This window comes from Magnolia sinica, chromosome 15 (genome assembly GCF_029962835.1).
Source record: "Magnolia sinica isolate HGM2019 chromosome 15, MsV1, whole genome shotgun sequence".
Taxonomy (NCBI): Eukaryota; Viridiplantae; Streptophyta; class Magnoliopsida; order Magnoliales; family Magnoliaceae; genus Magnolia; species Magnolia sinica.
Genome location: NC_080587.1, coordinates 74,442,725 through 74,461,625, shown reverse-complemented (window position 1 = coordinate 74,461,625; position 18,901 = coordinate 74,442,725). Strand labels below are relative to the sequence as shown.

Below are 18,901 nucleotides of genomic sequence, written 5' to 3'. Positions count from 1 at the left end.
ACATGGGGGAAGATTCAGCTTCCAAATCAATCATATGCAGCTCAGATAAGAGCAAATCCGTTTCCAATTCTCTGTCGTGGAATTCCTTCTGCTTCCACTGTTTCAAACGCCCCTTCAGCTGTTTAAGTTTGGAGAATAAACTATACCCTGCAAAGCCCTTCACCTGAAAACCAGCCCACCAATCAGCAATCATTGGAGAGAAGCCTTCTATTATAAGCCATGATGAATCAAACCTAAAAGGTTTTAGCCCCCAATTCTGATCCTCATTTGAGAGAAGAATGGGAGAGTGATCAGACGTAACTCTGGGAAGAACAGACTGAGAAATCGAGGAGAAGAGATCCAACCAGTCGTTAGAAACTAAAAACTTGTCCAAACGAGAGAGAATAGGGATAGCTCTCCCGTTCAACCAAGTCAATCTTGAGCCTAGCAGGGGAAGGTCCACTAGTTCCTGATCCTCAATCCATTGCGAGAAAGAGGCCATCGTGGGGGTGCTTTTCTTCCCATGAGATCTCTCTTCCACATATCTGATGACATTAAAGTCACCCACAATGCAAGAGGGGCCATCGAAACCCTGACAGATGAGACTCAATTCCTCCCAGAAGTCTGTTCTGATTGCATCTAAGGAAGGGCCGTATACCAAGGCAATAAGAAACTGGACGCTAGTAGATATCTCTTCCAAGATGACTGACACAGCAAAAGACCCTACCCAACCACTCTGCAAAGACCACTGAGACAATCTCCAAGCGAGGAGGATGCCTCCTGAACTGCCGATGGAGTCGAGCACCTTCCGTTTAGCATCTCTAGCCTTCCACAGAGTACCCATCAGCCTATCATCAAACTGATGAACTTTGGTTTCCTGAAAACAAATAACATCAGGACTATATCTGCTACAGAGGTCTTTGATGAGACTTTTTTTCTGCTTGGACCCCACTCCCCTCACATTCCAGGAGATGATCTTCATTTGGCAACCGAGCTGCCCCAAATAACCTGATTTGCAATGGACAGATTGATCATGTATGACTCACCGGAATGCGATTTAAGGCGCTGCAAATTTCTGTCGCTACAGGACTTGAAGAGGCGACGTCGAGGGGAAGGCGATGCTGAGAGAGGCCTCCCACGCGACTCAACACATTGAAATAGGGCTATGTAATCCTCAGGGCGATCCCCGAAAGAGAGCCGTAAGGATCTCCCTATGGGGCCAACAGCATCCCTAATCCATTTTTTATTTTGGATGACATCAACCATCTTAGCTCTATGGTCTGCTTCTGTGGTATTCTGGTCATATCCTTTAACATTACGCGGGCCTAAGCCTACGCAGCACTAGAGAGGCTCAGCTTCTATAACGTTGACTCCATTATCCTCCTGAAAGAGCGTGAGGATACCATGGTGAGTCTGCTCCGATGAAACGGAAAGACTGGAGGGGGGAATGGAGATAGGCGAGGAAGGGTTCTCCGATTACATGGAGAAATTATCGAAATCGGCTCCATCTTCAGTAACCCAAGATCGAACTAAAGGGGCGGGCTGGAAATCTTGATCGCCGGCTCGAACTATCCGGAGAGGGGACGGCATCTTCAACTAGAGAGCTTAATTCGGAGGGGAGTGCTTCGATTTGGTGTTGCTAGGGAGAGGAATCAGACAACGGGAGGGGCCCGGGTCTGGATGGAAGGGATTGTTGAGATTAAAGGACCTAGGAGGAACCAATGCCGAGATTATAAGACCTGCCTCTCTGGACCCGATCCACCCCAAGTGGCATACAAGCCGATCGGGTTCGGGTTTGAAATCGGGTCCTGCGATATCCACACCCAAGCCGGTTTGAAACCTCCAACATGCGCTTTATTTGTGACCACCTTCAGGGCTAGACTCTAGGGTGAGGGGGTGACGTGGTGATATCTTTGTCGTGAGCTTAGGAAAGTAGAGGCGACGTAGATTGTGGCTTCGAGATCAGCGCCCGAGGTGGTTGAAATTTGGCCACGTGGAGGGTCGAGGGCGGGATGAGCAGCAGACGCCGTTGCATTGTCGACACGCGTCCCTCGACGGGACTGGATTTTGACGGAGTCATCAAAAGCTACAGCTGGAGAGAGGGGAGATGTGTTCGGTGATCCCCGGGCGCATAGAATTCATGCTCCGTCATGCCCCTAGACCTTGGCCCCTGGACTGTTAAAGGCTCTTTGTCTTTCCACACTAAAAAGAACTACCATCCAAACAATGGAAAAATCAATTTCCATGGAAAATTTAGTAGCGAAACAAACAGTAGACTGACTCTTTTACCCAGTTTTACATGTTTTTTTTTTTCCCAGTGGAGGTTTTCAATATCCACGTTTTGAAGTTTTCCTATCCAAACAAGCTCATCAAATGCTTTTGTCATGATTCACCTCAGAAGGGCAGCTTTAACATCAACCTATGTAGGTTGACAAAAATAAGCTTGGGTCTTGAAAAAGGGTGCTAAAAAACATCAGCCATCATATATACAGAGGCTGCTTTTCACATTTTCGTCATCTTAAATGTAACTAGTATTTGTCACTACCCATTTTGAAGACATTAGGTTTAAGCGTATGTTACCTTTGCATGAATTGGATTTTATCCCATCAAAAGATAGAAGTGGAAACAACCAACCAACAACTGTACATGCTAGACGAAAGAATTTCTATGGTTACAACACAATCCAATTAGATGATACAAAGAAATCATATAGACTAGCCTAACAAACCAAGCAAGTTTCAAGCTCCATGATTTCTATTTCCTTACAATTTCATAATTGTGATCAGTTTATAAGGTGGCAGTGCACTTGTGCAACTGTGCCAGGCAGAGTGGCATGATCTAGTGATGGGTAAAAACAGATGGGTTTATGCAAGTCAATACAGTGTGTCGTGTTCGCTATTTTACCTTCTAAAGCTCATCATGTACGGCAACATTTTCTCCTGCATATTACAAAACACGGCAACAACTAAGAGGTGAGAACATTTGGCAGTATGACTGAGCAAGATTTTCCATGCAAGCTGATCTTGTGATCTTTTGAAGTTATTAATGAGAACTGAAATGGGTATGCATAGTGACAATTCTTGTTCTCTGCCATTTCTCAAGAGATTTTCAGATTTTGACATTTTTCTCACAATATTAACAGGAAAATCTCGCTGAAATCAAATATTTAAATTTTAAAAATGTTTATTATAAACTAATAAATAAATTAAAACTCAAATATAAAAGTATAAGCTGAATTATTTTAACTTCTAGACAATTTTCCTGTTAAAATCACGGTAATTAAAAACTGCCGAGATTTTGAAAATCTAACAATATTATCATGAAAATATCTTTTAATCAAAATTCCACAATAATATTGTGAGATTTTCAAAAATCTTGGTGATATTTGTCACAATAATCGGAAGAGAAGTGCCAATTAGGTTGATCTATTTTAGCATGAGATCGTAATTCTTCACGTGTTGACTATCAGGCCAACACTGATCTATTTGTATGTTGTCACAAGAATTATGTACAACAACAGACACGTTCATTATAGGCTACATCTACACTACCATGTAATTAATGATGCCAAGAATATAACCCTTGGGTTTTGAAAGTGTTACATATTTATAGCACATCTTAGGCCTGTTTGTTTTTCTGTAATTACTTGTAAATAGTGGTAAATAAGTAATAATTATTTACTTCACTAATTCATGCCAGCCACTTTCCCATGATGCTGACAACAACACCTGTTTGAAAGGCTCTAACGCTAAGACCGAGGAAGGAAAACATAATATATGTAAAATCTGCGAGGCCCACCGTTATGTAAGTGTCTAATCCACGCCGTCCATCCACTTTATCTGCTCATTTTAGGGCATGAGACCAAAAAAAATGAGATAGATCCAAAGCACAAGTGGACCACACCACAGGAAACAGGGGGAAATCGAACGCTTACCATTGAAAACTTCTTGGGGGCCACAGAAGTTTTGGATTAAGCTGATGTTTGTGTTTTCCCTTCATCCATGTCTGTGTCACCTTATGAACAGGATGGATGACAGATAAACATGCCTGTGGTCCCTAGGAAGGTTTCAGCTTTCAACAGTGGACATCATTATCCCCCTTGTTTTCTATAGTGTGGTCCACTAGAGCTTATAATCTACCTCGTTTTTTGCGTTTATGCCATAAAATAAGCTGGCAAAATGGATGGACGGCGTAGATCAGACACACACATTACAGTGGGACACAGATTTACCTCACGCAATCCCCATCCAATTTGGATGCATGCAATCACAGTTGTTTAGGCTATAATTAAACTGCTATTACCCTCTCTTCCAAACTTTAGTGAGAAATCATCATTGTTGATTTACCACCATTTACCATTTACCATGAAAAATGAAAAAACAAACATGCCCTATTGTCATTATAGTATTTCATTGTCATAGCATAGTAAGAATAAACCACAACATTGAATATATATATATATATATATATATATATATATATATATATATTCGAAAAGGTACTATAAGGTTGACCTCACGGTAACCTTCCCATGAGGTCGAGGCCCACATTGATCTATGTCGGACATCCAGCCCATCAATCAAATGCACCCTTCCATGATGAGCAACGGGCCTAAAAATCAGGCCAATTAATGACTTAGGTGAGCCACACCATAGACAACAGTTGAGAGTAGATATCCACCCATTGAAACCTTCATAATTGTTTATTGGGCCCACTTAGATGTGGATCAGACATCCAGCCCATCCATTGCGTATCCCACCTGGATGAGGGGTCACACTAAGTTTCAGCCATATCGAAAACTTAGGTGGGCCTCACCAAGTGGTTTTAGATGTTCTAGGCACAATTTTCACATGGTTTTAGATGGTACGGCCTACTTGAGTTCTGGATGTGGCTGATTTTTGGGATATCCCATAACCTAGAGGGGGCCCACCAAATGCATGGTGTAGATGTCTAACATAGATCAAGGTGGGGCCCACATAGCTCGAACTCATGGGAAGCTCTCATGAGGTCGACCTCGTAATACTATATATAATGAGATAAACAAGGAAAGAAACTGACCAGATGACATCTCTCCAAAGAAAAATGTAATCTCCCGTGCAGCAGATTGAGGAGAATCAGAACCATGAACACAATTCCTTTCTAAATCTGACCCACACATGGCCCTAATGCTGAAAAATGACCACAAGAACTCCTTAATGAAGAAAATTGAGGAAATTAATCTCACGAAGGCATATAGTTTTTGGATACAGGTTAAAAGTAATCATAGTACCATTTATAATTTTGAGGATCGAACTCCAAACATCCAGCCATCTCTATGAGTTAGATGTGAATATGGACCAAAAAGACATTATAAGAGCATGCATACATAGTCAATTCAGTTGATTTGGGTACGATAATGTAGGATAATCTTCCCCGCAGCTGCACAAAGTGTAAGAAAGTGGTAACAGATTTGGGTGCTGGAGCAGGAGGCATTTGTTTCAAATGTAGAGAGCACAAATAGCTACAAAGCAGGAACAGGAGTGGGCACAAATCTTATGCAATTCAAAGCAGGAGCAGGACTTCATGCAACTAATTGTGTGGCCACACAAAAGGGAAAGGTGAAACCTAATGTGTGTTCGTAAACTATTAAACATTAAATAAAGTGAGTTTCTTCTTTTCTTTATGTTGGACACAACAAATTATCAAAGAATTAGGAATATAAGCCAAGTTCAATGTAGTTCAGCATTGGAGTTGGCTAGTAACTGAAAGGGGAATGGAGATATGATGCAGGACTGTTCAATTGACTTGTGGGGCCTACAAAGCTAACCATATGGCCGGAAATGCCCAGCAGTTGGGCCAAAAGTCCAACCAAATCTTGTTTGTATGTGTATATCCCAACTGCTTATCTATTTTGGACTTCCACACAGATCATATAGCTTGTATAAAGCTGCAAGGTTATGTATATACAGGCCCTATGACTAGTTCGTAAAAAGTGTAGGATCAAATTTGGACTCCTTCCTGATTTGATTGGTCTTTTATACCAATTGAGATGGTTTGGGAAAGATTTTTAAGATCCCATGGGCTTCTGATTAGGCCTGTTTTATTAAGTGTAGGAGACTTGTAAAAGCCATGTAAACACTATACATATATAGCAATATGTGTCTGTGATTATTATTGAATTCATGATTTTGGTTTGGTAGTTTAATATTTGTATCCTGCCATGGGATTCTGATCCATATTGGTATGTTATTGGATTTGTGTGGATGGATTCCATATATCCATCCTTTCCATTATTGTTATTTCATATATGTCGTGGTTTTGGAATGATTGGAGATACATTGTGGCTTCTATAGATGGATTTGGTTATAAAAAGCAGCGTGCACATCTTATTGCTTCTAGTTTGAACTCCTCACTAGGGCTACTTTCATATCTTCAAAGCAGACACAAAATTGACAGGATGTCCCCAAATGTACCAGATACCCAATATGTATTCAGCATGGATAAGCATACAACCGTTGTCCCACAGTGTCACAGGACTATAAAGTATCACTACATATTGAGAATAAAAATTTGTGTTTCTAGAGAAATTTAGAAAAAGAAGAAAGGTAGATGTTCAATATGTTTGAATAAAATACCCATTTTTTTTCATCTAGCAGTTCGTTTCACTCTCACACTCGCACGAGCAGTTCACTTCACTTACGCTTTAACTTTCCCTTCCACACAAGCGCACATGCGCCGTGTGTGCTCGCTCGCTCGCTTACTCATAGCAGTTCATTTTGCTTTCACTTTCCCATGCACACAATATACATACACATGCACGCACGCGCACAAAAACACACTCATGTAGCGGTTCATTTAACTTTTGATTTCACTTTCCACACACACGCACTAGTGGATACACACATGCAATGGTGAATGTGGCTGTATATGCACACAGACATAGAAGTGTTATGTGGCTCTACATATATACGCACGCACGCACGCACAAAGGTGGATGTGGCTATGCACACATGACACATGCACGGTGGATGTGGCTATATATGCACACATGACACACATACAACAAGACACAAAGCACTAGCAGATAATGCGCGCGCGCACGCACACACACACACACACGTGGATGTGGCTATATATGAACACACATACAATGCACGCTCACACTAGTGGATGGATATATATGTAGACACTACACACAAAAGAAGAAGAAGATCCAATTTTCCAAGGAACCTCAAGATCGGGAAAGAAGAGAAAAGTAGATCAGGAATATCAAAGCAAAATGTAGTGTAACAGCAATTAAGAATAACTAACCTTCCAAGGTGTGATAGCCTGGCTTTTCTTGCATCCGTTGGTCCAATCAAAATGCGCCAATCAACAATAGCATTCGCCTTTTCCAGAACCATAATAGACACTGGGCCGCTGAGAAAATTAAAATGTCAGTAAAACAGGGAAAAAGGAGATGAACTGTAATTACTATTCAAAACAAGGAAATACATAATGATCAAGTCTTGGATCATCAAAGAGTGGCTCAAATGATTGCTTGTAGCACATGAGGGTGCAGCCAGGTTGAGGTAAAACCTATTTCCTGTCAAAGTACACCTACTGCAAATCTGCAGGAAGAGTTGTGCTACCATGTAGAAAGACATGAGCTCAATTGATTGCTTGTAGCACATGAGGGTGCAGCCAGGTTGAGGTAAAACCTATTTCCTGTCAAAGTACACCTACTGCAAGTCTGCAGGAAGAGTTGTGCTACCTTGTAGGAAGACGAGCTCAAATAAGAAACATGCACCATTTTTTTTGTACAACAATTCAACAACTTCATATATATTAGTATCAAAAGCTGGGGAGACAGGTAGACACCAGTTTCCACTCAAGCAGATGCTACCATATATCATGTGATCAAAAAGTTCACATATGGAGTTTCAGTGATTCAGGCTCAGAAGCGGTCAATCAATGATTAGATTGCCAGCTCTGACTTGATGTAAAACCATGCATGCATAAAGCTATCTCAAAAAACTGTAATGACTAATGAATCACCCATACTCCACGTTTGAGACATCATACAGCCAAATCCTTTTTTTCCTTTTGTTCAGTGTAGCTTTTGAAATGACTGAGAATATAACTGGAAACAAATGTAACACCTCATAATTAAGACAAGTCAAGAGATAGCTACTTGTGTGAGTGTTTGCCAAGGTACCTTGTCATGTAATTGACAAGGCTAGGAAAGAAGCTCCTTCCAGAATGCTCTGCATAAAAGAGTGCCACATCACTTTCATTGAGTTGAAGCGTCATCTCTCTAACGATAATGAACCCAGATTCCAGAATAATTGTCTTTATCTTGTCTGTATAGTCACCAAATAAACCATCCGGTTTTATAATTGCCAATGTCTTCTCCTTCTCCACACTTGCTTCAGTTGGAAAGCTGAAGCCATCGCAGCATTTAAAATTGCAGAGTTAGATGATTAAACTAGTTGAGATAGAGGAAATTTTCCACAAGGAACAGTGCAGAAACACATTAGTTCATGTAAAGGATGGTAACACTGTTGGATAAATATATAAGACAACCTAGTAGTTTCACCCTGAAAAAGCAGGTGTAATAATTAAACACCACTGAAAAGACTTTCATTGTTATCATGTATAAAGTCAATATAGAGATTCTTTTTTTTTGGGGCTAAAAATAGGAAGATTTACTCATTAAGTGTGGCAGACATCATGATAACTCAATGATATATGTGTGTGCTATGCGTGTGTCATAACAGTTCCAACTGGAGACACCATATTAAATGGAAAAAAAAAAAATCACCGGTATTTTTTCTTTCAACCATATTTTGATTGTTAATACAATATATATAAGGACCGCTACTACAAGCAGTACTAGACATTCGATCATGAAATATCCATTGCTTGTTGAACCCTGTGAATCACGTGAAAGTAGGATACTCCAAATTCAGGGGTCAAAGAGTTTCATAAAACATTCTTGGTGGAAAAAATGTAAATGAAAGATCCCACTAAATCGAATCTGGTCCATGAATATAAGAAATAGTGAGAATTCTTGATCTCTCTCAATATCTCTCTCAATTCGAAGATCCAACATTTGAATTGATGTTGTTTCATTGATTCCTCCTAAAGGGAAGATCAACCATAGCTTGCGATAAAGAAAGGACAAAAAAAAAAAAAAGAGTCAGGAAAGACCTTTTCTCACATAAAATTTGAAACAATCATTTTAAAATGCACACAGTACCTTCCCTGCTTCAGTGGGATGCTCGGTTCAACGGGTGGTCAAACCAACCCACTCCAACTCAGGAATCTAATAAATTTAAAATAATTAAAATAAAGATGATCAACAATCAATCCACTCCTACCATAGTGGTAAAAGCATTTCAGAGGTCATGGATTCAAACTTTACATGATAATCTTACATATTCTCAAGAAAACAGCTGACCACCTACTCAACAGGGTTTATAGTTATCCAACAATCTGATCGGGTCCAGATTTTAATCACTGGATAACAAAACATTTCACAATATATATATATATATATATATATATATATATATATATATATATATATTTGAAGGTTTTCTTGTTAAACACAGAAGAGATCATGGAAAAAGAGAAAAAAAAAATGATAATATTAACAACATAAATCATAAGCCCTCTAACTAAGAAATTAGATACTGAACGATTTCTAACAGGAAGACCAGTGTGAACTAAACGAAGGCAACAATCGGAACAGTGGCAACCAACCCTAGATTGTGAGGAAAATTCAGGGAATGGCCAGCCGCAGCAATGGAAGGTTGGCCCAACCGCGTATATGTTGGAAGAATATCGTTCCATTACGCATTCCTTAGTCAAGTCACTCAACGAGCTCAGGTGGGATCTGTCAACATCCCCAGCTCCCCGAGATGCTAGAGCCCCCGGAGTCCCAGAAACCAAACAATGGGTGGTCCCCTGAGCCTCTCTCTCTCTCTCTCTCTCTCTCTCTCTCTCTCTCTCTCTCTCTCTCTCTCTCTCTCTCTCTACGAAATCCAGTTCTTTGATGGTTGTACTGTAATTTTTTCTGCTTTGAATTTGCAATTTTATTTTTTATTTTTTTTCTGCTTTGAATTTGCAATTTTTTGTCAGTTAGTAGTCCTTGGAACCACCTGAAATCATAGTAATGTGGGTTGTCATTCTTGGTGATTGGAACCATTTATCTGGTGGGGCAGCCGGGAATTGCCCACTGTAAAATTTGAACCAGGATAACTCTAACTATCGTGTTTTTTACTTGGTTTTTGCTTGTATGATGTGAACAAATTTTAACCATTCATTTACGAGCCATGGTGGTATCCATAAGATGAATTAGTGGCCCACTTCTGTCTCTGTTGCTGTTATTAATTTGAGGTTGGTTTATGGTTAATTATTTATATTCAATAGTTTCTCATCATAAAAGAGAAATTGAATTAGTGGGCCCACCTCTGTGGCTCACCAAATTATTTGTTTAGCGTAGGGATCGGCCATGGCCTTTATTGAGTTGGGCTTATACTAATGATTTATCTTAAATAAGACTTTATATGTCATTTCATTATTTTTAAAGGATTTAACATTCCAAGCTCTGCCGTGCTCGAATACCTACGGCTGTAAACAGATTTCAAGTTATTCAAACACAGACAACTGTTTACATGTGATCAGATTACAGCTTAAAGCCAAACAGGACAGGCTGTAAACACTTTACACTTGTAACCTGATTACAACTTAATGATTTTACAAGCATCCAAACGACCCAAACATCAATTCCTGATCCAACAAATAATCAAAGCCAAAGGAACTGCGGAATCGAGGTAAATAGCTTTAATTTTACAAGAAAAGAAAACAAATACAAAGCCTAGCAGCAAAATAAAGCAAGAAAACACTATCAGAGATTTTTAAAAAAACACTTTCCAGCAATCATTTGACTAAATACGATGGCATTCATTAATCTCAACGAAAAAGGAGGTTTAGATCTCCTGGAAATCTCCGCTCAATATTTTTGTAAAAAAATCCCCAACTGAATCGATCGAAAGATCTAGAAATTGAGAAACAATCACCGATTAGCTCTAGATTTACCAGAAATTGAAAGAGAAAATAAAACCCTAGCTGGAAATTCAGGGTAAATTTTTCAGAAAGATCAGAAGATCTCAATGAATAGTCGAGATTGAGTGAATTTTTTCGAATTATAGGATCGTTTGGAGAGACAAAATGACATCAACATCACAGAAACTGCAGAGATTTCAAGAACCAGATCGAGAATTTCAGAGAGAAGAATGAAAAAGAATCCCTAGATTGCTTACCTGAGAAGGAGAGAGATGGCAACGAGAAGGAGAAGTGATAGCTTCCCCATCGAAGATGGCGGGAAAAATGAAAGGTATACAACGCGAAGATCGCTTTATATAGCGAGTTCGTTTTGCCTCCGTCGCGACTTACATATCCACTATGAGTCGCCGCCCACTGGGCCACATGTTGAGATTTCCTATTATTTGAACCGTCCATTTTATATTTACAGAAAGAAATAAGATAATTTATTATAACAAGGCTTCAAAAATAACTCTATATTTTTATGTTTAAAGTTGAATGAGAGCCTTTCAAAATCTTCTATTAATCGTTCCAAATTCGTCAACTGTTACTGAGGATCAAAATCATCCGTTCAGTGAAATTTTATTAATTTGGATCATGTATCATATATCACACAATATGGACAGATCTGATCATCTGATCACTAGTCATGTGGGCCCCATAGGGAGTCGACACGCGTTGGACGCTGAGTCTTGATGTGTCGCGACAGACGCTAACAACTTGATAGTAGTGGAGGTCACTGGTCCACGCGCATGCGAACACGCGGCCAGAAGCCTCCCAACGTGGCCTACGTGCAGAACATCCGAGCCGTGTATCTGATTGGACCAACCTTTATATATGATTAATTCATTAAATAATCACATAGGTAGCTGTCACATTTTCCAGATTTCCACAAAAATTGACGGTTAAAAATCATCTTACAAGTTTCCTAGACCGTCAGATGCTCTTGTCCATGTCTGACATATGTGATAATTTGAACGGATGATCTGCATGGTGGGCTCCATCCGATAAACAGCTCAGGTGATGGCTTTGCACGGCGTCCACGTGTGGGCCAGCGAGCGTGGCATGGGAGAAAGTTAGGTAGAGTTGGAAAGGCAGGAATAGTGATGAGACATCTCTCGGCAGTACACGTGGCAGGATGATTTTATCATTCATCTATCTGGTGGCCCGCAGCATGGACGGATGTTTTAAGAAAACAAAAACTATCACACGATCATGTCCATCGATTTTCTTCAGCTTAACCGGCTGAATATCCCCACCGTTAAATATTTTGTTTTATCTTGCTCCGAGGAATTGTGAAGTCCTATGCATCAACATGAGAATAGTTTCTTGATGGCCCGTGGATTGGATGTGTTTACACCAATGTTTGTACCTGGCCAATCAAATGCTTCCACATGTCAACATTACGTGACTGTAATCCACGCAAAACCTGTTATCATAAACTGAGTAGTAATCTTATATTTTATTTTTTGGAAAGTAAATAAGTGCATGCCATGCAATTATGTTTATCATGTCTATTAATGAAGCAATGAGGCTAGCATGATTATAAGAAATTCAAAATTTTATTAAGAGAATAGATCTATCACAAATCTAACCAAATTTTATTAAAAGAACAGATCTATCACAAATCTAACCATAATATTTTTGGTCAAATCTAACCATAATATTTTTGGTGAGATTGTGTCTTATAGCTCTTTCAAAATTAAAGATCTTCCTAAAGATATTTGAAAAAGTTATGGCCTTTGAGAAATTTTTAAAGATTCGAAGATTGAAGTATAGCTACAACTCAGATCAAGGTTCGGAGGAACGGACACATCAATTTGATTTGATGGCCCGTGAATTGGATGTGTTTACACCAATGTTTGTGCCTGGCCAATCAAATGCTTCCACATGTCAACATTACGTGACTCTAATCCGCGCAAAACCTATTATCATAATCGAGTAGCAATCTTATGTTCTATTTTTTGGAAAGTAAATAAGTGTATGCCATGCAATTATGTTTATCATGTCTATTGATGAGGCAATGAGACCAGCATGATTATAAGAAATACAAAATTTTATTAAGAGAATAGATCTATTACAAATCTAATCAAATTTTATTGAAAGAACAGATCTATCACAAATCTAACCATAATATTTTTGGTGAGATCGTGTCTTACAGCTCTTTCAAAATTAAAGATCTTCCTAAAGATATTTGAAAAAGTTATTGCCTTTAAGAAATTTTTAAAGATTCGAAGATTGGACCGATATCCAGGCAAGCATAGCTACAACTCAGATCAAGGTTCGGAGGAACGGACACATCAGTTTGATTTGATGGCCGCCCATGGATTGGATGTGTTTACACCAATGTTTGTGCCTGGCCAATCAAATGCTTCCACATGTCAACATTACATGACTATAATCCGCGCAAAACCTATTATTATAATCGAGTAGCAATCTTATGTTCTATTTTTTGGAAAGTAAATAAGTGTATGCCATGCAATTATGTTTATCATGTCTATTGATGAGGCAATGAGACCAGCATGATTATAAGAAATTCAAAATTTTATTAAGAGAATAGATATATCACAGATCTAACCAAATTTTATTAAAAGAACAGATCTATCACAATCTAACCATAATATTTTTGGTGAGATCGTGTCTTACAGCTCCTTCAAAATTAAAGATCTTCCTAAAGATATTTGAAAAAGTTATGGCATTTGAGAAATTTTTAAAGATTCGAAGATTGGACCGATATCCAGGCAAGCATAATTACAACTCAGATCAAGGTTTGGAGGAACGGACACATTAGTTTGATTAAGCCTTGCGCATCGTACATCGATTGACATCAAGAGAATTAGAGAACCATATCCAACTTGGTCTTATAACAACCCAATATCTGGTATTGAATCTTATCCGGTACTCTAAACCATCACCTTATGGATGGTAAAACGCGGGAGGTGGTTTAATATGAACCATCCAACACCTTGAAGTTAATAATGTAGACCATCAACAAAGACATTAGGTGGCCATGACCCACTCATGTCTATCTCTTGAGGTTCATATATCCTTGTCTATTTATCATCATCAGAGAAGCTTCGGTGGTTCTTGGCCCAATCCGTGTGGTTAGTCATGCATTATCAGAAACATTAAGTGGTCGGGATTGATCAGGATCTAGTCGTCTTGATCAGAGGAATATTAACATATTTAGTCGCGATCTTTATTAAATCATTGAGACCCCATGACGGATCGACTATGAAAAGAATATCTAAGAAGCCATGGAGTATGAATATGACTGGAGTCCTGTTGCCCAATCAAAGTCAACAACCATGAAATAATCAAACGGATTCCTATATCCATAACAATGTCCTGAGCGCGGAAGATCCATGGGCAATAAGAAAACCCTAGCAAAGGTTTTACCGCCTCGATAAATCTATAAGAGGAGCAATCAAATAAGAACTCGAGGCCTCATGCCAAACACATAACTTATCCTCTACATTTCCTTTATTTTTTCATAGCATTGTTTAGACCAGTTTCACATAGCTACTACTTAGTGGCTCCCATTACAATACCTTAATAATAAAAATAATCTTTTTGCAACCTTAAGTTGTATGATCATAATCATCCAAGTTTCGATTTAGCTTATCACACCTGCCTTGATCATATGTTTTGACAAAGCATCAGGTATTTTTTTCATTTATCATTTTTGTTTATTCAATTGATTGCCTTGTAACTTGTTGATTATAACACGTGTCATTTTCAAATGTTAGTGAAATTTACAACATTTTGTCTTATTTAATTTGTATGTGTATCCTTATTCATTTGAGAAGTACACCGAACTTAAAGTGTTGGTGAATGGTGAGAGAGCATGCCTTTAAGTCCGTAGACTCGTGTATATTATCACAGTATAAAAATAACTCATTTGGAAGTATTAGACTCATTTCCTTTCACAATTTGCCTGAACGGAGTGCACTATCGATGACTGAGAGGACCCTAGATCTCAATCCAGTCTCCAATATGTTTATCTTAATACAGGGGGCACCAACAGTTCAAGAGTTTTTTCCGACTTTATGCCTCACTTTTAAGCCACCGTCCTCTCTTTGCCCCTCCAAACTTATTTTACCAAACTAAGGCCCTTCTGTACAGGCGCATTTTTATCAAACTAAAATGTCTTTGTTTTATCAGAAACGCAATTTCTAAAAGTGGTTGTATTGTTCACGTGAAACCTATGGCTACGGATTATAACCATAACCATATACAAAGATGAAATTCATCTAGCCTAACTTGAAATTAATTGAGCCTAACATGCAATTCACCGAGCCTAACTTGAAATTATCCAAGCCTAACTTGAAAATTCACCTAGCTGAATATGAAATTGACCGAGTCTAAAGTGAAATTGAACAAGCCTACCATGAAATTCACCAAGCCTAACATGAAATTGACCAAGCCTAACTTGAAATTCACCGAGCCGAACATGAAATTGACTGAGACTAACGTGAAATTGAATGAGCCTACCATGAAATTGAATGAGCCTAACATGAAATTTAACGAGGCAAACATGAAATTGAGCGAGGCAAACATGAGACTACTTACCTTCTCTTTAGCATCTCTTGCGTTTATGAGTATTATTAAATTACTTCGGTTTACATTGGATCCCCTCTTTCAACTTAAACTTGAAAACTCTGAACCCATGATTCACATCATCTTGCCCATGCATCGTGTGAGTCGTTGCCTTTAGTTTCTTTTAAGTTTCAAGTTTGAGTTGAGAAGAATGTCGAGGCATCCTAATCGAAATAAAACTTAATATTTATAGTAAAAATGAAAATAAAATGGACTTTCAGCCATCGATGGGTGGGTTGGCTAAATTAGCTTCCCTACCCCAAAATCATATATGATATGTTGAAAAACTCATTTCGGCTCGTAACATATAACTGTTTTAAGGTTGGACATTTAGCTAGTCGAGGTCGACTCCGACTAGACCCGGTTGACCCCATCTTGCTGCCTGACCACTTAGCTACATGAAATTCGATGAGCCTCGAAGGAAATTGAGCAAGGCTAACATGAAATTCAACGAGGTAAACATCAATTTCGTATAAAGCTCGATGAATTTCACTCACTTCTCGATCGATTTCACTCACTTCGCGGTCAAGTTCACTCATTTCGTGGTAAATTTTACTCACTTTGCGGTCAAGTTCACTCACTTTGAGGTAAATTTCACTCACTTCGCGTTCAAGTTCACTCACTTTTGCGGTGAATTTTACTCACTTCACAGTCAATTTCACTCACTTCGCGGTTAAGTTTACTCACTTTTCAGTCAATTTCACTCACTTCGCGGTGAACTTTACTCACTTCGCAGTGAATTTCACTCATCGATCAAATTCACTCACTTCGTGGTGAACTTCGCTAACTTCACGGTGAATTTCAATCACTTCGCAATCAAGTTCACTCACTTCACGGTAAATTTCACTCCTTAGTCAAGTTCACTCACTTCTCAATCAAATTCACTCACGTTACGGTCAATTCCACTTACTTCGCGGTCAATTTCAATCACTTTGCGGTCAATTTTAGTCACTCCGTGGTCAAATTCAACAGGCCTAATGTGAAATTCAACGAGCCAAACATGAAATTCAACGAGCCACACGTGAAATTAAAAGAAAATTAACATCTTCTATAGTGATTCAACCAAAAATTAACATGAAATTTACAATATTAACATCTTCTATAGTGATTAACTACATGGGTTTAAAGTTTTCAAGTTTGAGTTGAGAAAATTACCAGGGCAGCCTAATCGAACTATAACTTAATATTTATACTAAAAACGAAAATAGAATGGGCTTTCAGCCATCGATTTAATGGAATCTCGCAAATATGTTAGGTTAGTTGGTTCAATTAGCTTCTCCTACCCTAAAATTATATATGATATGTCGAAAAACTCATTCCGATTTGCAACATATAACAGTTTTAAGGTTAGATAGAAAGGCAGCAAATCGAGGTTAACCCTATCTGGACCTGGTCGACCTCAACTGTGATGAACGGTCCATATCAAAAGAGGCCCCACATGATGGATGGTCGACATCAAAGGTGGGGCCCACCCGATGGATGACCCATATTATCGTGGGCCAATGTAATGGATGCTCCACATCAAAGGTCGGCCTCTAATGATAAATGGCCCTTATCCAAGGTGGGCCTGTATGATGAACGACCCACTTCAAAGGTGGGGCCTACACTATGGATAGTTCATATCAAAGGTGGGCTCCAGATGATGGGTAGTGGACATTGATGGTGGGCCCCACGTGGATGGTCCACGTCTAATGTTGGCCCCTAACGATGGATGACCCACATCCAAAGCGGGCCCTGAATGATGGACGGATGCCCACACAATGGATGTAGATCCACATCAAAAGTGGGCTCCACATGATGGGATCCCTGACTGTCAAGATGGATTACATTTACGTATGTCATATGCAATATCTAAATGATTCAGTGTACGCCTCATATATGCAAAATTTCTAAATAATTCATAAGCGCGTACGAATCATGCAGTCTACCAGCAGAAGCCATCCCTCTGCAAAAGCGCCATTGTGCAACGTGAGGAAGGGCCATTTTTGGATATGGCGGGACTCAAACACAGGCTCTTCCACGGATCAGGTAAGCCCCACATGCATGGGGAAAAAGATAACTTAGGTTATGTCCGATTAACGTGTAGCCACCAGCTGATATTCTGATAAGAAGCCTAGATTCCAGTCTCAAAGATCCCGTTGGCAAACATGCTTCGATTCCTTGATATTTCCTCATATGAATGGTTTGACATCTCTCCACTCGTATTAGCAGCTGTACCCACCTGAGTAGCACGACTCCAACCCACTTCTTTGTTTGGGTCAGGTGGGCCATTGTAGGGCCTGGCAAACAGGCTACTCGACCACTAGGAATTGTCAACGTCGTCAAGATAATGACAGCATAAACAGTACAGGCCTATATTCATTCCTGGGGCTGAAATCCAGTGAATGAAATGGCCCAGCTGAAAAACAGGGCTGAAATTGTTCGGATATCATGGTCTTCAGGCCTAGAAACAATGCCAAAGCCAAGCCCATGGCGGGCTGAGCCAGGGAATCCTAATGGGCTAGCCTGGTGGATTGACAGTGTCCGACCTGCCATTGCCAAAGGGTCTACACCATCAGCATAACTTGGCAGTGATTTTTTTTAAAATGTAGGAGAGCTCAAAGGCACTAACAGATGGATCGAATACCCAGAAACTTTGGATGTTCACCTCGGTTGGGTTGACTCGAAGACTCGACCTGACTTGACTTGATGTTCAATTGTTATAAATTAAAAAGATAAGAATAGAGATAGGTATTCAAAATGGTTAAAATTAAGTTACATAAAATACAAAAATTGACAAATCACTGAATGATGCACTGGTTAGTTTCATCTTCTGACGGTCGATTCCCTCGCCATTCACAATTTTATTCATGTTTGCACCTGACTCACCAAGTAACTCGAGTCTTGTTGAGTCAACCAAGTGGAATCAGACCCAGGGCTGAGTTTCCCTGTAACCCCGCTCAAAATCTCACCGAGTCAAGTTGACTCAGCCAAGTTTCGAGTCGATCAAGTGGTTGAGTCAGGCCTAGGGCTGAGTTGCCTAGCGAGTTGGCTCGAGATCTCACCCAGTTGAGTTGACTTGGGCTGAGTTTCAAGTCAGAACTACACTAGCACATGGTGGCATCACTCTTAGCTTATGACATCTATGTTTTTTTATTATTATTATTAAATGCAGTGTACCTATCTGCAGCCAAGATGGCATCACACTTTCAGATGGCCGAAAATGAGATCATCAAGGGAACGAGCATCACACCAAACACTCCGATCACAAGCC

The 18,901-nt window shown here is 39.5% G+C and overlaps 1 protein-coding gene across 1 annotated transcript; it reads right to left on the bottom strand.

Moving 5' to 3' along the window:
- Positions 1-2,666: 2,666 nt before the first annotated feature.
- On the bottom strand, positions 2,667-11,328 carry LOC131227639 (probable nucleoside diphosphate kinase 5). Its single transcript, XM_058223444.1, has 5 exons — positions 11,268-11,328; positions 8,156-8,380; positions 7,270-7,377; positions 5,038-5,147; positions 2,667-2,918 (listed from the first exon to the last, which is right to left on the bottom strand). Exons 1-5 carry the CDS (start codon positions 11,315-11,317, stop codon positions 2,887-2,889), a joined length of 525 nt encoding a protein of 174 aa, XP_058079427.1. The 5' UTR covers positions 11,318-11,328; the 3' UTR covers positions 2,667-2,886.
- Positions 11,329-18,901: the final 7,573 nt, after the last annotated feature.

Coding starts and splice junctions, on each gene's coding strand:
- LOC131227639 (XM_058223444.1), bottom strand. CDS start 11,317: ATGGGGAAGCTATCACTTCTCCTTCTCGTTGCCATCTCTCTCCTTCTC. Junction 7,378..8,155: donor CTTGTCAATTACATGACAAG/GTACCTTGGCAA, acceptor TAATTTTCTCAG/CGGCCCAGTGTCTATTATGG. Junction 5,148..7,269: donor AGGCTATCACACCTTGGAAG/GTTAGTTATTCT, acceptor GTCATTTTTCAG/CATTAGGGCCATGTGTGGGT.